We start from the raw sequence: 21,845 nt of genomic DNA, 5'->3' as shown, positions 1-21,845 counted from the left end.
GTCAGCCACGCTGTTGCTTCGCCCTCCCACTTTGATCCCAAGATACTTGAAAGGAAGTTTATCCACTTTGCACTTCAAGACTGCTGCCATCTTCCTCATCTTATCCGCTTCCACCCCGACACCCAAAAGGCTGCTCTTTGAGAAGTTGACCCCTAGGCCCGAGATAAATTGGAACAAGTGCAAGATATTCTTCAGAGTCTCCGCATTCCTTTCATTCTCATCCAGGGTAAAGATGGTGTCGTCTGCGTATTGGAGATGAGAAATTCGGACCTTTTCTTTACCAATCACCGCCGGCGTCAGCCGTTGTCTATCCATTGCCCTCATCACCAAAGAATGCAGCCCTTCAGCTGCAATAAGGAAAAGAAAAGGTGACATGGGGTCACCCTGCCGTAGCCCTCTCTCCATTCTAAATTCCCCCGAAGGAGAGCCATTCACCAGAACATTGGCCGAGGCCGAGGAAAGGCATCCCGAAATCCACTTCCTCCAGATAGGATCGAAATTAAGGAGGTCAAGCATCGCATCAATGTAATCCCATTCAACCGAGTCGTAGGCCTTTGCAAAGTCGATCTTAAAGATAATTCGACCAATCCTCTTCTTCTTGGCCTCAACAATCATCTCATTCAAAATGACCACCCCATCCAGAATCAACCGACCCCCAACAAAGGCACTTTGGTTGTCAGAAATGATTGAACTCATCACCTCTTTCAGTCTACCAGCTAGGATCTTGGCAATGATCTTATACACACTACTAATCAAAGAGATGGGCCTAAATTCCTCCAATTTCCCTGCTCCCTCAATTTTTGGAATGAGAACAATGAACGAGGAGTTGCTTCCTCTTGGTAGTCTTCCATGCGAATGAAACTCCCTAAGCATCTGTACCAGATCCCCTTTCACCGTGTGCCAAGCCGCTTTCCAGAAGGAGAAGTTAAAGCCATCCGGGCCAGGGCTTTTACTACCTTCGCATTTCCAGATCGCCTCCTTAATCTCTTCTTCCTCAAAATCACGAATCATCCAACTTCTCTCTTCATCCGACAACTTTTTATTCATAAAGTCTCTTGGGAAAATAGGTAGATGCCTCTGCTTCTTTCTAAAGAAAGTTTCAAAGTGCTCTTTGACTCTATTCTTAACCTCCACAGGGTCAGAGATCCATCGATTCTCGAAAAGCAGCCCTGCGATGTCATTTTTCTTCCTTCGTCCCAAGATAGCTCGATGGTAAAAATTGGTATTAAGATCCCCTTCCAAGAGCCATCTGCACTACTGTAATTTGCTTTTTACTTGCCTCTTTAATTTCACATCAGCAGTAGTATTTTATATATATATATATATATATATATATATAATGCATGGTTAAAATACGTATTTTAGATTGGAATGGTTTAATTCGTGAGAGTACAAATTACTAGATTGGATTGGGTGGAAGTTGTCGATGGAGATGGTTTTATGCAAATTCAAAAATGACGTCATAATATGGATTTAAGGATATTTTATGTTTTTTTGAAAGGAGGATTTAACGATATTCTAACAACACATGCCTCGAAGTCGGCGGGCCCACGCGGCTACTCCCATCCCATAATCAGAAGGGGACAAAACCTTAACGTAATCCAACCTCCATCACTCCTCTCTCTTTCTCACTCCTCAATCACTAAGCATTTTCTTCTCTTTCACTTATTATATGTCAGAAACAACTACTATAATAATTGGCCTTTATTACCATCCTAAGTCATCTGATCTCTACTAATATTTTCATATTTGAAAAAGCTTCCTAACTTTTAAAATACTCTTGGCCTTTTCAAGATTTTACAGAATACCGCCTCTGGGCTTTGTGCATGTGCTGCCAAAAATAACAATTCATTTGAAAGTGTCGGTGATTAGCAAGGAAGAGGTGAATCTTGGAATTGATTTCCATTTCCAGGGGAGCTGTGTGAGAAAAGAAACCCGCAAACCAAGAAAACCAAAACCAGAAGTAAGATATTCAAGAGAAGATGGTGGAAACGGCACATCACAACCACCAGGCGCCGCCGGGTCATGGTCATGGTCATGGTCATGGGGCTCCACCGCCGCCGCCGGTGGTAGCGCCTCCGCTAGGTGCTGCTAGAGGCCCTTTTTACCCTCCAGCAGAGCAGCTCCTTCAGCTCCATTACTGCATCCATTCCAATCCTTCTTGGGGTTAGTACACTTTCTTCTACATGCATCTCTTTTGTTGGGTTGATGTATTTTCTAGGATAAGTATGCTTTAAAATGAAGAAACTGGGTGTTTGGCAAGCTTATTTTTAGAAAGCTTATAAGCTCCAACAGCTTATAAGATGTAATAGCTTATAAGATGTAATGTGTTAAGAGATTAAAAGTTGTCAAAATATTTGGATAATTGAGCTTATAGACTGGAAAGAGAATTGTGAGTTAGAAAGAGAAAATCTTAGTTTGAGAGAGAAATTGAAAGGAGATAGACATTGAAAGGATATATGATAAAATGACAAACTACAATAGAGTTATTTTTGTTAAATTGTTTCTTCTAAGATTATGGAAAAATAAGTTGGAATTCAAGAACTTATTTTTTAGGAGCTTTTAAGTTGTTAGAGCCTATTTTTACAGTGTATAAGCTGTTTGGAAGTTTATTTTGCCAAATTTTTCTCAAGAGCTTATAGCTTTTTAGAAGCTTATAAGCTCAACCAAACACCCCCTTACTTTGTTCCTGAAGAAGCAGTTTTTGTTCATTGACAGTTTTTCCCTAACTTACTTGTGCTTTGTATATGTCATGGATTGCGACCTTGACTCTACAAGATCGAGCTCTACTGTTTTGAAATATTCTTTGTGTTTAGTTTGCTTGTGCATGTGCATAGTTTCTTGGCTAACTGCAGCATACAGAGATTTGTAACTAAAAGAAATGGAAGGGGAATTGGTCCATTTTTGTGTATCCATGGTCTTGTCTGCTTATATAATGTGCAGCTTGGTTAATTGTTGCTGCCCTCATTTGAGGACATCTATCTGTTTTACCAATTGGTAGTTATATTAGATATTCTTCGTTAATGTTATGGTTGATTGGTTCACATATTGCAGTACAAACAGCAGTGCTGGGTTTCCAACATTACATTGTCATGCTTGGAACCACTGTGATGATTGCCACTGCACTAGTGCCTCGGATGGGCGGCAGCCCTGTATGTATATTTACTTTCTTCTACACTTGTTAAAAAGAACTACTCCTCGTTGTAGCTGTTTTATTCCATGTAATACATTGCCCTAAGGCTTGTAAAATGTTACCAACAGGGTGATAAAGCTCGAGTTATCCAGTCATTGCTCTTTATGTCGGGAGTGAATACTCTCTTGCAAACATGGTTCGGCACACGACTTCCAACTGTGATGGGCCCATCATTTTCGTATATTATATCGGTGTTGGCAATCATCAATGATCTATTTGATAGCGATTTCCAAGATGATCACGAGGTATGCAAATTTGGTAGTTATAAATATATCGTTTTATTGAATTAGTGAGTTGAAGTCTATAATTTGTCTTGGATGTGCCTGAACAACCCTAACTTCACTCTTCCCTTATTTGTGCTTTAGATCTTTGGGCATTTTGCCTAAAAGGAATCTAAGATGTGTCTGCCATGTATGAACAGTCGTCTTGTAAACATAAAATACTTCTTATTCTTGTAGAAAATCACGTTTTACTAATTTTTCTGACTCGAATATACTCCTTTGTTTCTCATGACTAGTAATGCTATATTTGAGACATCTTAAAAGTTGAAATCATTGTATCTTCTAGGGTTAATAAACTTTTACACCCAACATTTGCCCCGATTTTAATTTCAGAAATAGAACACACTTTTGACTTTGACATAATGTACCCAATAAATGTATTTTTATTCAAATCTAATCGGGTACGTCCTTTTGGTATGAATAGTCACATTGGCAGCCATAAATCAATTTGGATTTCATTGATTGAGTTATTAATGCTAGTGACAAGTGATTCCTGACTGCCAACACGATTATCCGGTACCAGAAAAATCAATCAGCTCTAGATTTGAAAACATAATACAATTATTGGATACTTATATGTCGAAGTCGCATGCGTGTTCTATTTCTGAAAATTGGGAAATGCTTTAGTTGTAAAAGCGTAATTGACCCTATCTTTTAATGTTATAATATAATCTCATTTGGCCCTGTAAAAATCCTGAATTGATCTTAGGTGTGTTTGTTTTGGCTAATTGTCTTTATTTATCTTCCCACCGACATTATAAAATCCTTTAATGTTAATATCATATTAGTCTATACATGTTCTTTTTATGTGCATATCAGGTGGAAATAACCACTAGAAGTTTTTGTGGCCATTGCGTAATCTTAGCTAACCCATAATCTATGAATGCCACTTCTTAGATACAATCCAGAACTTGTTGGCTTGTCTTTGTTAGAATATCATATGTACATTAGAATCTTTTGTACACTCTCATTTATGATTTCTTTCTTGGACTTCCTGTGATTTTTTGTTGTTCATGTGAAGTAGATAATTATGCCAGTTCTGTTGTTTTGGCCACAATTCTTAACTCCTTAAGTTGGATGCTTGTAGAGATTCACTCACACCATGAGAGCCATTCAAGGATCACTAATAGTATCTTCATTTCTGAACATTATACTTGGATATAGCAATGCATGGGGAAAGCTTACAAGGTAAACTTATCTCTGTGTACTTTAAGTTTGTTGTCATCACCAGACTTGGAGTAGTTTGTTCATCTATTTTTCTTTATTCTAGTAGTAGATGAAGACTTTGGGCAGTTTCATGCTAATTTTGATAGCTTTGTCATTTCCTTAATATTGCTTTTGAACAGGCACTTCGGTCCAATTGTTTTGGTTCCAGCTGTCTGCGTGGTGGGTCTCGGCTTATTCTCTAGGGGCTTCCCGCAGGTATCTTCTTGTTTTCCTCTTCCTTGAAATTTCAGAAACTAGAGAAGCTACAAACATGAGAAAACCTGTAGCTTATTTGTTTCCGTGCATCCTACAGCTTGCTAACTGTGTGGAAATTGGCTTGCTCATGTTAATTCTACTGGTTATCTCACAACAAGTAAGAAATTATTATGTTGCTAATGTTTATGGCTGTATTCTTTTCCCAAAGGATTATTGGCTTAAGTATATGCTATATACAGTACTTGCAACGCCTCCATCCAATTGCTCAGCCAATGCTCGAAAGATATGCTTTGCTTTTGTGCGTTGCAATTGTTTGGGCATTCGCTGCAATTCTGACTGTTGCTGGTGCTTACAAAAATGTCAAGCAGCAGACGAAAATAAGCTGTCGTACAGATCGCTCTTTTCTTTTGTCATCTGCTCCATGGTACATTCTGCATTCTAGCTCCTTGCAACTTGGCTACTTCGTACCTGTTGCTTGATGTTTGTTCTTTTCAGGATCAAGATTCCATATCCTTTTCAGTGGGGTACCCCTATATTCAGAGCAAGTCATGTATTTGGGATGATGGGTGCTGCACTTGTTTCCTCTGCTGAGGTTTGCTCAGTTTTTGTAGCTCGAAAGGCTCATCTGCTTCTATTTCAGCTTTTTAATTGCTTTAGGCCGGGCGTGTGATCACTTTGTTTTGTGGAAAAAAATATTCTTATTTATTGCATCCGGATTGTGATATTTGCATTGTTATTTTTGGACAAGTTGACTGTGTCGCACTTATGTCAATGGTGCTGTAGATGCCTTACAACAGTTCTTCCTTATTGCAGTCGACTGGAACATTTTATGCTGCAGCAAGGCTTTCTGGTGCTACTTCTCCTCCAGGGCATGTGCTGAGCCGAAGTATAGGTCTGCAGGTCTGGGAAGTTTTAAGTTTCTTGTCTCGACACAACACCTTTGATGCTTTTAGTAACAATTTATGACTTGATCTTTGAACTTTTATGTGGTTTATGGATAGTCTTAGCCCAACAGCACCACAAATTGTGTAGTACTTAAGATATTGGCCAGATTGTATCATCTGTGTCGATTATTCAAAGTAAGTAGTATGCTACTTATGGAAGTATATTGAAAATAAGGAATACAGTGTGTAAGCTGTAAGTGTGAGACCAAGAATGGGAACTTCTAAGGTTAGGTTTTACCAAACATGAACTTGCAATTTAATTTCCACTAGTCATCAATTTGCTTGCGAGGAGCTTATCTGCACACTCAGAATGTTTAAACTAATAACCTGCACAAACTAGCAAAATAAAACCCGTTTATCATAAATAGATAACATATATGAATGACAAATCAAGATCAAACATTATTATTCTATAAGCTCTTTACTCTTTAGGCATGCTTCTTCCTGAACAATTTTTGGTGTTAGCTTGTAAGTGATCATATCACTTTCTGTTGCAGGGTATAGGCCAGCTGCTTGAAGGCATATTTGGTGCTGTCGTTGGAACTACTGGTTCTGTGTAAGATTTCATGAGTCATTTGAATTCTGGCATATCTTTTGGTTCAACACGCCTCTTGTCTTCTTCTTTATTTTATCACTTATGTTTGAATATCCGGGGCAAATTGCAATTCATTTATGTGAATTCTTGGAGAGAACTTTAACAATTTCAGTGATTAATAGCTCAAGATATCTGAACATAATACTTGATAATAGCCCTACTACGATTGAACCTCAATGCTTCTCTATGTTACTTAATGTTGTTATACTTTAAAGAAGCCATGGAAGGCATTTAAGGTAACTTGGAACATACTCCAGGAAAAAAGAAGTTGAGGTGAATAGGTGTCTAGTCGAGACATCAATATCCCGAGTTTTAATGATGTAGTTTGGTGAAGTAACTGCCCCTCCTTGCTGTTACTGCGTCTTGACAGATTATAGATATTATCTTATGTTTTAAACTGTCTACGCCATACGCATGCATGCGTATGTCTTTTTAATGGGAAAGGAGCTCAGCTTTCCGGGAAAAGCAGATCTATCAATAAGTTTAGTGTGATTATGTTTTATCGTCATTATGCAGTGAAAATGTTGGCCTCCTGGGACTAACTAGAGTTGGGAGCAGAAGAGTGGTTCAGATATCCACTGGTTTCATGATCTTCTTCTCAATATTTGGTAGGTTAAATTTTCTCTTGGTTTCTTGGAAGGGCTCAGTCTGGATGGTGGTATTATATGACCGAGAAATCTTGCTATGCAGGAAAATTTGGGGCTTTTTTTGCATCGATTCCATTGCCGATATTTGCTGCAATCTACTGCATCTTATATGGTATCGTTGGTAAGTGTTCCAAATCAGTAATGCCTGTCAGCCTTTCTTCTGTGATTTCCAACTGGAATCTCACTAGCATATTTCTTTCTACCCTCAGCTGCGACTGGGATTTCACTTATCCAGTTCACAAACAACAATTCCCTGCGAAATATATATGTATTGGGCGTCTCCCTGTTCATGGGTATATCAATTCCTCAATATTTTATCAGCAATACAAATGCAGCTGGGCATGGACCTGTCAGAACAAAAGGAGGATGGGTAATTATTACGCATTTTTGTGTTTATATATTTTCTTGAAAGGGAAAATCTATTCAAGGCATATTTAAAGGAGATCATTACCACAAAGAAGGCCTGAGAAGTACTTGTGAGGTTTACTATAATGCTTGGTAGAGTCAAGGGTATAGCTACACAGTTAAAATACTCTTTATCTATTGAATAAGAAAGAAAGCAACAACTGACACAAGTGCCAAGCCTAAAAGCCGAATTTACAATGAAATCCCAACATACTAGATGACTTCTTCGTGTCCTTAGTCTAGGGGCTAGGGAAATTGCCACATTTTGGCCCATTCATCTATATGAAATAGGGAAAGGTTGTGTAAATCAATTTAAATATGGGAAGCTGGAAACAAAATATAGAAATAATCCATGAGAATACTTTCTGACTGGTGAGTTCAATAATTACACCCCTTTATTTATGGAGAAAGTGATTCACCTGCACGCTACAGTGAATCGGGAAAGTGGTGAAATCGTTAAGGCAAGAGAGAAAAGAGTAGTATTGTATATTGTGTGTGTTACAATGGCAAGCATATCCCATATTTATAGGTGTTTACAATGAGGGCAAGTAGGTAATTTTACACCTGATAACGACCCCTAGGTTAGTTAGGAAGAATCTTTGATAAAAGTTGTCAGTGGCCGGCACGCCTTCAGTCTTTTCCAGCGCTGCCTGGGTCCGCCAGCTCTGAAGTTTTCTTCATAGATACATCAGCCCTGACGGGTCCGCAGGTTACCTCTTTGCTGTTTTATTCCAGATCTGACCTTCGTTCCGCCTTCCTCCTCTCTGATCATGTCAGCCCTGACTCCTTAAGTGGCAGAATCCTCTTGAAATGGCCCTGAAGCTTCTATCCTTCGAGCTTTCCACAAAGGATACTATTCAAGTTCCTCTTCACTCTTTTGGTTCCAGGGCTGTAATCTTCGTTGCTTCCTGGTTTGCCTTACGCATATTTTACTCCTCATCACTGATCTAGCACCCTTTTTTTTTTAATCCGATAGTTTGGGACCAAATTGATAGAGTCAAGGGTATGCATAGACAATAAGATACTCTTTTCTATAATTTTATTGAATAAGATAGAAAACAACAACCGATAGTATTTGACATAACAAGAGAAAACTGAGAAGAGTTCCTACAGGTTCCCAACATAAACGTTGATTTACAGGCGCCCAAGACCAAAGATTTATCCTTCATATAGATGATCTTAAATCTAGGCTATGGAAATAGACCACATAGTTGGATCATATTCTAGATAGCTATCTAATAACTACAGAAACAAGATATGGGAAGAATCCATGAGTCATCTCTTCTAATGCTTAGGAATCAATAATATAACAATGGTTAACCAGGGTGATTGATGGTTAGGTTATTCAATGAAGATGTTGAAGTATAGCTCTTGAATTGACTTTATTGAAACTCTCCAGATGGTGCTTCATGAGTCTCTAAGATGGTTTTAGCTAAAGTCGGTACAAAAAATAAATAGAATAAGAAGTAAAAAAAAGAGAGAGAGCAGCGAGAGCTAGCATACTCTAACACATGCCAATATGAAGGAAATCCCAGTATATCATGACATGAAAATGAAACTACCTGTTCAACAAATTCTTATTTAAGAAATTTATGATAATAGTACAATGATAATAAATTGGTGCATTTTTTAGTAAGAATTCATCGAACCGTTCTAGATACTTTGGAACAAGCTTCTACTGTTAGAGTGTTCCTCTTGTCATACCGTGGATTTTTTGCTTTATACTGGTAGATAAAAGTAAATGAGAAATTAAGGGTAATACATTGATGTGGTTACCCACATGCATGCTGATGATCATCTAAGGTTGGTTGTGTTAGGATTGGTTAACCTGATTTACCCTACCATAGAGAACTAATGGGTATTGACTTAATTTATTTCATTTGTCAAACTTGAAGTGATGAATTAGAAGGTGCTTGGTTTTCTTTTGGTCATAATTCTAGTAGAAATTTTATGACTAGATGTTCAGTTCCTGGGTACGTATAGTAACATCTGGCCTGCAATTTAGGGAATAAATTCTATCAATAGGAAAAAACATGCCAAGGTCTCTAGTGATAGGATAGATTGACAAAATATAGGATTGAGTGTTTGAAAGATGAGATGGGTAAAAAAGTTCAAAATTAATCAACCAATATGAGTAAATGGCAGACTAGTTTGGATTATTTTTATCTATTTATCCTATCACTCAAACTAAACGCCTCCTAATAGTGCTATGCTGACGTTGCTGAAATTTTGTCGAGATTTCCAGTGATGAGCACTCGGCAAACTATTAAACAATAAGGCTCATTATCTCACTATGAATCCAATTCTGAGCACCACAACTTACACATGTGTGTTCTTTTCATCTTTTGCACAATGCTCACACGAAGCAACGCCTCTTTCCCTTGGCCAAATGGTGATAATGTTATTTCTGCGTTCTTTGCAGTTCAATGATATCTTGAATACCATATTCTCTTCACCACCCACTGTGGCACTGATCGTTGGAACACTTCTGGACAATACACTTGAAGCCAGGCATGCTGTCGAGGAACGGGGGCTTCCGTGGATGGTACCCTTCCATCATAGGAAGGGAGACAGCAGAAATGAGGAATTTTACAGCTACCCTCTAAGGATTAGTGAATACATTCCTACCAGATTTCTGTGATAAGTTATGCATGTATATATTCAAGAATAAACTCGATGAGGTTCTCAAAAAGGAGAAAGAGAAAAATGTATGAAACGCTGATTAGTTTCCTTTTATTCTCTTCCAGCTTGGGCCACTTGTAGAACATTGCCTTCATGTAGAGGCTGATGAAGGATTTCTGTAAGCTAATTGTGTTCTGGAATGTATATGATTTTAAGGGCTACATTGAGTTAACACCCAATAATATTTCTATTTTTGCCCCTCCTCACATGGTACCTAGAAAATTTGAAGTTTATGAAGAGTCTTATTGTAGACAATTAAATTTGTCGTCGAATCAAATCGTGCCACGTGTAAATTCATGAATTAAATATTCAATTATATTTTCTATTTTATTAAATGGGATTTTATTCCTAAATTAAATAGATATATAATTAATATTTAACATAAATGAATTAATGGGCTTATGGACACCTAAAGCCCTAAGGCCCATGCATGGAGGCCCAAAGCCCATAAAGCCCATGAAGCCCATCTCTAAAATCTATAAATAGAGGTGTCGGGGTGCTCATTATCACAACGTGAAGGAGCGGAAGATCGAAGAGCATAAAGAATTCTCTCTAGTATCACAAGTTGAAGTGGAAGATTGAGGAGTTCAAAGAATTCTATCAAGTCTTCGAGTATTCATCAAGTATTCTTCAAATCTTCAAGATCTTCAAGGCAACATTCAAGTATCCTTCGAATCTTCAAGTATTTGAGAATTCAAATCTTCAAGTATCATTCGAATCTTCAAGTATTTGAGCGTTCAAATCTTCAAGTATCCTTCAAACTTTTCAAGTATTCCTGCAAATCTCTGAAGTGATCTTCAAGTATCCAAAGAAATCAAGTTCGAAAGCTTCAAGGCGTTCTTACAAATTCCCAAGAACGATCTTCCTCAAATCAAATCAACCAAGTCCCAAAGCTTCAAGGCGTTCTTACAAATTCTAAGGACGTTCTTCAAATCAAATCAAATCAAGTTCAACGTTCAATCCAAAATTATGACTTAAGTCCCTTGGATTGGTGTCATCAAATCAAGTATTTCAAGAACCTTCGAGTTTGTTCAAGAATCAAATGGAAGAGAAGAATCAGAGGATTAACTAGAGATTGCAACCCGCATAAATCTATTCTCAAGTTCTATCAAATTATCTTTGTAACGCGTTTTGTATTTTATCAAATTGAAATACAAAAATTTGTGTTTACAAATTTTGGCACGCCCAGTGGGACATCTCTACCTCTCATCTCTACTCTTCACCAAAAATCTTGAACAATGTCCATTCAACCAAATGCAACTGCTCCAGCTTCATCTAAAGGTTCTTCGGAAAGCATCGGTGTGATCACGCGAAGCAAAGCAAAATTGATGCAAGAGGTGTCCAAGTCGACCTCCCGTCTTCCATCTATCCATGAAGAAGATGACAACTTTGAGAGAAGCTTCACATTCCCCACTGAAAATTATCAACTCCATGCAAGTGTCATGATGACAAACACTTCCACCATGGAGGAACAACTCTTGAACTTGACAAAGATGGTTGAATCTCTAACCAAGCACATCCAAGAGCAAGATGCCCAGATTGCAAAGCTTAAAGGAGAAAAAGGAGATTCAAGCCACGCCAACAACGATAGGGAAGGCGAAGAAAGCGAAGAAGATGGAGAGAATAACGATGAAGAAATCTCCAAAGACAAATCAAAGAGTGATGGAAAAAGGCCTTCAGGAAAAGACATTCTCTTCTCGTCTGGTGGCCTCATTCCCATTGACCAACTCAAAGAGTTCATCGAAGCAACAATGAAGAATAACTCCGATGGAAGCTCCAAGTCATCGTTAACTTACTCCAAGCCATATACTCGGCGAATTGACAGTATGAGGATGCCTCTTGGCTATCAACCACCAAAATTTCAACAGTTTGATGGCAAAGGAAATCCAAGACAACATGTGGCTCATTTCATTGAAACATGCAACAACGCTGGTACTTATGGAGATCATTTGGTCAAACAGTTTGTTCGCTCATTGAAAGGTAATGCCTTTGATTGGTACACCGACTTAGAATCAAACTCAATTGATAGTTGGGAACAACTGGAGCATGAGTTCCTCAACCGCTTCTATAGCACTAGAAGAACTGTCAGCATGGTGGAGCTCACAAGTTCACGTCAATTCAAAGAAGAGCCAGTCATTGACTACATCAACCGATGGAGAAACCTTTGTCTCAACTGCAAGGATCGATTGTCTGAATCATCTGCCATCGAAATGTGTATTCAAGGGATGCATTGGGGCTTGCAATATATTCTGCGAGGAATCCAGCCAAGAACATTCGAGGAACTAGCCACTAGAGCTCATGATATGGAGTTGAGCATGATGGCAAGAGGGATCGAAGGACCACCAATCCAGGAGTCTAGCAAATTCAAGCCAGAGTTCAAGAAAGGAGGAAAACCATATGACAAAGCACCAAAGAAGGAATCTATGGCAGTGAAAGCAACTTCTGTGAAATTTCTAAAGAAAGAAGTTAATCAGGAAGACAACCAGAATGCTCCACGAGACAATCAGAACTCTTCCCGAGACATGGGGCAAAGAAGACTTACCTTGAAAGAAATGCAACAAAAGCAATACCCTTTCTTAGACTCTGATGTTTCAGGAATTTTTGATGACCTGCTCAAAGAAAAGCTTATCGAGTTGCCAGAAATGAAGCGACCAAATGAAGCAGGGAGGACAGACGATCCAAATTATTGCAAATACCATCGTCTGGTTGGGCACCCCATACATGATTGCTTCATCTTCAAAGACAGGGTCATGCGGTTAGCTCGAGAAGGGAAAATATCTCTTGAAGAAGACGCTAATACTGTAAATATGGTCTCCACCGACTTGAATGACATAATAGAAAGTATTGGAACCCTGTATGATACATCCAACCAAGTAGATGAAGAACCTGAAATAAACATGGAAGAAGGCGATGATGCATTGGCAATCACATTCTCCAATGAAGACTTGCAACTTGGATTCGAACCTCATAACAGGCCATTGTTCGTGAGTTGTTATACACAGGAGCAAAAGGTCAATCGAATTCTCATCGATGGAGGCTCGGCAGTCAATATCTTGCCACTAAGGACTTTGAAGCAATTGGGAATCCAAGCAGAAGAGCTGTCAAACAGTCGATTGATGATTCAAGGTTTCAACCATGAAGGGCAAAGAGCTCTTGGAACTATAAGGCTGCGATTGCAGATGCAGGACATGGAGTCCACAGCGTTGCTTCATGTGATTGATGCAAGGACATCCTACAACATGCTTCTGGGTCGACCATGGCTTCACGAAAATGGTGTCATTCCTTCTACATTGCATCAATGCTTCAAATACTATCAAAATGGCACCGTAAGAAAAGTGGTTGGTGATCACAAACCTTTCACAGAAGCAGAGTCACATTTCGCCGATGCTCAATTCTATTTGGGAAGAACTAAAGCAACAATGGTGGAAAGGGATGTACCACAGGAGGAGTCAGGATCCCGCCAAGAGAAAGAATCTCGCCCAAAGATGGAAGGTTTCACCATCCCTTTGACTAAGATTGATGCCAAAAAGCCCATTCCTCAGTCACTCAAAGATTTTGTCCAACCAAAGCAAAGTGGCGCCACAGAACACGGAGATCTCTCAGACAAAGAACTCTCAAAACACTTTGGTCCGAAGGCATACAAACTCCTTGTGAATGCTGGATACAATCCCCAAGAAAGCTCCACGTCAAAGTCTTATGTGAAAAAAACTGCTAATACAAGCCAAAATCCCAAGGCAGGCTTGGGATACATGGTGCAAAGCCCCATTCGTATTGCCATCAAGAGAGCCACTGCTAACTATGCTAGCACCAAGCAAATCCCGAAATCTTCAAGCAATCCGAGAACCCAAAGGGTTTCTGTTTTCAAAAGATTGGATGAAAGAAAAGCTCAACGAATATCTGTCTTTAAAAGGCTTGGCAAAGGCAAGTCATGGAAAAAGGACGTGACAAAAAGGGCCAATGAATTGGACATAACAGAAAAGCTAAGGAGCTCGATTCCTTCTCGTATGAAGAAGTGTACCACTTTGCTCATATCATGTGGAAAAGAATTGAAGGCCAAAATGAAGACAATCATCTTTACACGGGATGCCGAAGACGATGAAGATAGAGAGAGTGTGGCTTCATCTTACTACACTACTAATAGTGCTAGTAATCCAGTTCCTCTTCCTCATACTACTCAAGGTCAAGTGCGTCGCGAAGATGTTGTTACATCAAACCATATCACCTCATGTGAAGAAGTGGTTGTCGAAGAAGAAGACGCTGAAATAGCTCCTCAACAGTTTGAAGAAGGAGTTAAGGCTACTGTTGATGAATTGAGAGAAATTAATTTGGGCACTATTGAAGATCCACGACCCACTTACATCAGTGCGTTGCTGACCGTTGATGAGGAATACTCATATATCGAATTGCTCAAAGAATTCAAAGACATCTTTGCATGGTCTTATAAGGAAATGCCGGGGTTGAGCTCTAAGATAGCTGTTCATCATTTAGCTGTTAGAAAGGATGCACGACCAGTCAAGCAGGCCCAGCGCCGATTCCGACCAGAATTAGTTCCTCTAATTGAAGCTGAAGTGAACAAACTCATCAATGTGGGTTTTATTAGAGAAGTCAAATACCCAACATGGATTTCAAGCATTGTTCCAGTAAGAAAGAAAAATGGACAAATTCGTGTATGTGTTGACTTCAGGGACTTGAATGAAGCATGCCCCAAGGATGACTTTCCATTGCCAATTGCCGAATTGATGATCGATGCCACAACTGGGCATGAAGCATTAACCTTCATGGATGGATCTTCCGGTTACAATCAAATTCGCATGTCACCAAATGAGGAAGAGTTAACAGCATTTCGAACCCCGAAAGGAATCTATTGCTACAAAGTGATGCCATTTGGGTTGAAGAACGCTGGTGCCACTTACCAAAGAGCCATGCAGAAGATATTTGATGATATACTTCATAAAAATGTTGAGTGTTACGTGGATGATTTGGTGGTTAAGTCCAAAAAACGAAACAATCACCTACAAGATCTACGAATGGTTTTTGAGCGATTGAGAAAACATCAGTTGAAGATGAATCCACTAAAATGCGCATTTGGTGTCAAATCTGGCAAATTTCTTGGGTTCATCGTTCGCCATCAAGGGATAGAAATTGAACAAGCAAAGATTGATGCCATACTAAAAATGCCCGAACCTCGAAATATCCATGACCTGAAAAGTTTGCAAGGGAAGTTAGCATACTTACGAAGGTTTATTTCAAATTTAGCTGGAAGGTGTCAACCATTTAGCCGAATTATGAAGAAGGGTATACCATTCGAGTGGGATGAGTCATGTAGAAATGCTTTCAAGAATATCAAATCTTACTTGATGCAGCCTCCTGTATTAGCAGCACCTGTGCCAGGACGCCCCTTGATTTTGTATATTGCTGCTCAAGAACGATCCATGGGAGCTCTGCTTGCGCAAGAAAATGAAGGTGGAAAAGAGAATGCATTATACTACTTGAGCAGAACAATGACACCAAATGAGTTGAAATATGCTCCAATTGAGAAGCTGTGTTTGGCATTGATTTTCTCCATCCAAAAGCTTAAGCATTATTTCCAAGCTCACACTGTCCGCCTTATATCCAAGGCAAACCCTTTAAAGTTTGTGATGTCAAGACCTGTTTTATCTGACAGGCTTGCACGTTGGTACCTCCAACTGCAACAATTTGAGATTGTGTATGTTCCTCAAAAGGCTGTGAAGGGACAAGTGTTGGCAGACTTCTTAGCAGACCACCCAATTCCGGCTGAATGGGAGCTAAGTGATGACCTCCCGGATGAAGATGCACTTGTAATCGATGTCGCCCTACCATGGTGGATGTTTTTCGATGGAGCATCTCATAAAGAAGGTGCTGGTGCCGGGATCGTGTTCATGACACCAGAGCGTCAAGTGCTGCCATTTTCCTTCGCTCTAACTGAGAATTGCTCTAACAATGTAGCAGAATATCAAGCTCTGATCCTCGGTTTGGAAATGGCGTTGAATATGCAACAATCTCACCTCAAGGTATATGGTGATTCTAAATTGGTGGTTAATCAAATACTTGGATTGTATGAAGTAAAGAAACCTGAATTATTGCCATACGTCAAGTATGCTCGAAAGATCATTGAGTGGCTCGGAGATGTGGAGATTGAGCATATTTCAAGAAGTGAAAACAAGCAGGCAGATGCCTTGGCCAAACTTGCATCCACTATAGCTATGATCAGTGGTGAAACTCAAATCCCAGTATGCGAAAGATGGGTCATACCACCCATTTTCGAAGAAGAAAAAGACGAAGAAATCGAAAGCCATCTTGTTGAAGTCTTTGAGATTGAGGAGGAAGATTGGCGCCAACTGTTGGTCGATTACCTCAAATATGATAAATTACCAAGTAATCCACGCCGAAGGATTGACATCCGACGACGCGCCACTCGCTTCATATTTTTCAAAGGAATACTTTATAGAAGGTCTTTTGATGGAGTATTTCTAAGATGCTTAAGCAATGAAGAAGCCGCCAAAGCTATGGAAGAAGCGCATTCTGGCGTGTGTGGTGCTCACCAGTCAGGTCCAAAACTGCACTTCCGAATAAAGAGGATGGGCTACTTCTGGCCAACTATGGTGAAAGATTGTATGGATTATGCGCAAAGATGTCAAGCCTGCCAATTTCATGCGAATCTGATTCATCAGCCACCCGAGCCACTACACCCCACAGTTGCATCCTGGCCTTTTGATGCTTGGGGCATGGATGTTGTTGGTCCATTGACAAAATCATCAGGGGGGCATTTATACATTTTGGCAGCGACCGATTACTTCTCCAAGTGGGCTGAGGCGATACCATTAAGAGAAGTGAAGAAAGAGACCGTTGCTGAGTTTATCAAGACCAACATCATCTATCGCTATGGAGTTCCTCGCTACATCATAACTGATAATGGAACACCTTTCAGCAACACGGTGATAAACAAGCTCTGTGAAAAATTCGGCTTCAAGCAACGGAAGTCATCAATGTATAATGCACCGGCAAATGGGTTGGCTGAGGCATTCAACAAGACTTTGTGCAATCTGTTGAAGAAAATTGTTTCAAAATCAAAGCGTGACTGGCATGAACGTATTGGGGAAGCATTGTGGGCATATCGAACCACCTATAGAACTCCTACGCAGGCAACGCCTTACTCTTTGGTATATGGGGTTGAAGCTGTCATTCCTCTCGAGCAACAAATTCCCTCTTTGAGAATGGCCATTCAGGAAGGGCTAACTGAAGAAGAAAATGCACGTCTGCGTCTGGAGGAACTCGAAGCTCTAGATGAGAAAAGGCTGGAAGCTCAGCAAAAGTTAGAATGCTACCAAGCTCGCCTCTCAAAGTCTTTCAACAAGACGGTGCGAGTGCGTTCTTTTCAAGTTGGAGATTTGGTCCTCGCTGTGAGGAGGCCAATCGTTGTCACTCATCGTGTTGGAAACAAATTCGTATCAAGATGGGATGGCCCATATGTTGTCAAGGAAGTCTACACAAACGGAGCATACAGGCTTCTTTCTGATGACAACGTCAGAGTTGGGCCTATCAATGGCAAGTTCCTGAAACGTTACTATCCTTGAAAGGTGGTAGAAGTTGAAGCATGTACATATGTATATAGTTTAATGCAAAAAAAAAAAAAAAAAAAAAAAAAAAAAAAACAGAAAAGCCAAAAAGATGAGTCAGATGAAAAAAAAAAAAAAAAAAACAGAAATGGAGAAAAGCAAACAAAATGGAGTGTATGAAGACAGCTCCTTGACGCACGAGCCTAAACTGCATGTTACTCCTGGCCCGCATGAGTATAAACTGTGCACGGCACCCAATCTCAAACACCCGTTGATCATATGAACTACGTTTTGACTTGATCCCTTTTAAAAGGGTACGTAGGCAGCTTAGATAATTTCTAAGTTCAGTCCTGAATTGTGTTTGGCTCTTTTCAATTTATATCATCAAAGTTATGATTTAAGTTGATTATGTGAAGCCGAATATGTCTCAATTGGGAAGAAAATCAAGCCATCAAAAGAAGCACAATCATTTGGAGAAGATGTCAAAATATCCATCACAAACCAAATAAGAATCATCAAGAGAGAAATGATAGAAACTGCGGTTTGCACCAATACTAAGCAAATGGGTCTTGATCCTCCAAAGTTCTCTGAGCAGAGATCAAAAATGACTCTGAAGTCTTCAAAATTCCGCAGCATTTCCTCATTAACATGTGCAACTTTATGTTTGTCAAAATCTCTTTTGAATTCTGGGATCGCACCTCGGACAATATGAAAGGAGGCACTATCTTGCTTGAAGGACAACGTCATCTCTGTCTTCCACCTCTCTATCATAGCAAGCACTTCCTTGATCAAAGCAATTCGGACGATGGCTTCATTCTCCTTGGCTTAAGCATCAAGAAGAAAATACTCAATCTTCTCGAGCCGTTGTGCAGAATTCTCCCAACTTCGTGAGATGCCAAACATAACAACAACCTCACTTAAACCAGAATCAAACAATCCCAGGCCTGAGCGCACCCAAGACCTGTCAAAGAATTGAGTCATCTGGCATTGAGGTCGGCTATGCATCGACAAATTCACTTCTCTCCAATCTAAAGTTGAATGCGCTCGTGGAGTTGGAACACATGTTCGCCAAACATAATAGAACACCATTGAGTCATCTAGCCTGCTCGAATGCGCGCAAAGAGAAAATGTAACCAGCAATCTTCAAAGGTTGGACTCACAATGGCCCAGATCCGAGCGCACCCGAAATCTGATTAAAAGCCAATTGAGCCACCTGAAGTGCAAAGTAAACATCACTCAAATAAAGTCTTAGATAGGCTGCTGTCAGATTTTTGGATGAACTCTCTGAGGATGGTCTTTAGTCGGGCTGATGGAGATGTCAAAACTGAAAGAAAAATGACAATAGATTCCGAACTTTGCAAATACTCAAAGCATCTTGTTTGGGGCAAAATCCGCCATCAAATTGGTTGATAAGATTACACCAATCTTGAATACAGTGATGGAACAGTGCAACGGTCTTTTGCAGGTCGTCATCATTAAGTTCGAAGGGCCAACGCCTCAAAGTCAATAGAAAATTGGACTCCTTGATTTGCCAAGGACGGGCCGGATGCAATGTATGAGCCTTCGACGCTTTGTTCAAACTGATCTCGCTGGTCCATTCCGACTGATATAGAGAATTCAAAAGTTTGGGCCAAGGTTTCACATAGTGGCCTATCAATGCCGGAAATACTCTTAGATGCGTGCCCATTTCCGTCTCTTGCCCATCATCACTCAAAATCAGCAAATAGTCTTGACCATTGACCACAATATCTTTGAAAACCACCATCGTGACACTGCAAAGAAGCAACAAATCCAGACTTAGAAATTTATTTACATTTAAATGAAATGTGAATTAAATTCTAGTCAAAATAAAATGTGGCAATCATAAACTCTCAAATATATATATATATATATATATATATATATATATATATATATATAAGAGATAAGGGATTTTTTTAAGGGTAGACCTTAATTAAATTGGGCCTCATTGGGAGTACTATATATATAAAAAAAAAAAAAAAAAAAAAAAGAAAGCCCAACAACCCATTTTTCCACTCTATAACCATTTTCCACTCTATATATATATATAAAAAAAAAAAAAAAAAAAGCCCAATAGCCCATTTTCTATCCATCTCCCATTTTAAAATAAAAGCCCATCTCACTATTTTTTTCACAAAAATCGGCCCACTCCTAAACTCTCAAAAAAAGGCCCATCTCCCCTTACTTTCTCTCACTAAAACCAAACACTTCACCCTCTTCTCTATCTCCTCACAGCCGCGCCTCCTCCCATTTCCATCTTTCAAAAAAAAAAAAAAAAGTCCGCTCTCAACCACCCAAGGGAAAAGAAGAGTCAATCAATTAGGGTTTCATATTCAGAAATCGAACAGGAAAAGCTTTTTTTTTACGGAGAAAATGGGTGGCGGTAATGCTCAGAAGGCCAAATTAAATGGCTCGTGAGAAGAACTTAGAGAAAGCCAAAGGCTCAAAAGGGAGCCAGCTTGATGCCAACAAAAAGGCAATGAACATTCAGTGCAAGGTGTGCATGCAGACATTCATGTGCACTACTTCAGAGGTGAAATGCAGGGAACATGCCGAAGCAAAGCATCCCAAAGCCGATAGAAAGCTGAGCCTCCAAATCCACCATGCTCAAACCCAAAGCTTCCTGCACCACCACGACGCCGCCAAGAACCCCCACGGCGCCGACCTCAAGGCCAAGAAGATGAAGAAATCGCGCCCCAAACCCAACACCATCAGACTCCAATCTTCCAAAAAAAAAAAAAAAAACAAAGATTCTAATATTCAGAAATGGCAACCATGGTTAGCAAGAAAAGGTCGGGCTCATCCGACGACCATTGGGAGCCCTTCTCAGCCGCCAAGAAGCACCAGTCGGCGCACGCGGAGGACCCCGCGGCGGCGCTGGCGACCGCCCGGCACGAGTTCGGCGAGCACGGCGGCGTGAACATGTCAATCGAGGCGCCCCAGGTTGAGCACGGTGGGGTTGAAGTGGCGGCTGTAGATAAAGAAGTCGCGCTCGGGGCCCAGCTCGCCGCTGAACATCCGCCGCATCGTCTCCCCATATCTCAGTATCATGATGGACAGCAGTCATGGCAATGTACATCTCTGTGCCACCAGGAATGTCGAGGCTTCCCAGTTTAACATCTTCCGATGCTTGCCTATTTAGCGCGACTGCTGGAGGGTAGAGTCGAAGGGTCTCGTTCAATATCATGCTCACATTGTGCCATGCATAAAAACTAACTGGTTCGAGAACAATAAGGAAAGAAGTTCTTACTATTTTGAGATGGGATATGCTCCAGGGATGGCGCACGATAAGCGCGTCACCGTCGTCGTCGACAACACCTTCGCCTTGCCCTACTGGAACTGGGACAACCCAAGGGGCATGAGCATGCCGCCGGCCTTCGACAACACCGCCTCCGCGCTCTACGACCAGAACCGCAACCAACTGCACCGCCACCCCGCCGACTACTCCAAGAAGATCGACGCCACCGCCTCCTACATGCGCAACCCCATGGTCTCCCCTCTCACTGCCGATTCCCTCCACGCTATACACAATTTAAAAGCTCGACAACAATATAAGAGAAACTACAAAGGAGTTTTACCTTGATGAAGCACGGTCGTGTGTTGCCAACGACTTCTCTACTACTGTTGTTTCCAACAAACCACCGGCGAAGGAGAAAAAAAAAAAAAAAAAGAAGCAGAAGCAAAACCAGAAGAAAAGAAAGAAATAGGAAAGAAAGAAGAGGAGATTTCCTACTGCTAGTATCAGAAATGCAAATGGCTACTGAAATCTACAGAATTGGTGAATGAGGAAGAGTGGCAACATTGTCTCTATTTATAGGCAAATTTCTCACCAAAAATCCTAGCTACCAAATCCCTAAACATAGCCGCCAGTGTACGAAGAGTGGAGTTCCAGTTGTTCTTCCAGCTATGAAGGGCCCTTCAAAACAAGCTGTCAAAGCTTAAAAGGAGGCGGGGGCTGTTGTTTTAGCTGTTTCTCCACGTTGGCCCGGTTCAAATGAGAAATAGGTAATAATTGTTGTTATAAAAGGCGAGTGGCAGAATGTTTGCCAAATGGGGGATCGTTTATAAAGTGAAATTG

At 40.3% G+C, this 21,845-nt stretch overlaps 1 protein-coding gene across 1 annotated transcript; it reads left to right on the top strand.

Annotated features, from left to right (window-relative positions):
- Window positions 1-1,622: 1,622 nt before the first annotated feature.
- LOC131010330 (nucleobase-ascorbate transporter 3) lies at window positions 1,623-10,375 on the top strand. Its single transcript, XM_057937805.1, has 14 exons — window positions 1,623-2,166; window positions 3,055-3,152; window positions 3,262-3,438; window positions 4,562-4,662; window positions 4,821-4,896; window positions 4,994-5,053; window positions 5,136-5,320; window positions 5,392-5,488; window positions 5,710-5,796; window positions 6,338-6,396; window positions 6,952-7,043; window positions 7,126-7,203; window positions 7,292-7,452; window positions 9,910-10,375. Exons 1-14 carry the CDS (start codon window positions 1,983-1,985, stop codon window positions 10,126-10,128), a joined length of 1,674 nt encoding a protein of 557 aa, XP_057793788.1. The 5' UTR covers window positions 1,623-1,982; the 3' UTR covers window positions 10,129-10,375.
- Window positions 10,376-21,845: the final 11,470 nt, after the last annotated feature.

This window comes from Salvia miltiorrhiza, chromosome 2 (genome assembly GCF_028751815.1).
Source record: "Salvia miltiorrhiza cultivar Shanhuang (shh) chromosome 2, IMPLAD_Smil_shh, whole genome shotgun sequence".
Taxonomy (NCBI): domain Eukaryota; kingdom Viridiplantae; phylum Streptophyta; class Magnoliopsida; order Lamiales; family Lamiaceae; genus Salvia; species Salvia miltiorrhiza.
This window is presented reverse-complemented; position numbering and strand designations above follow the sequence as displayed.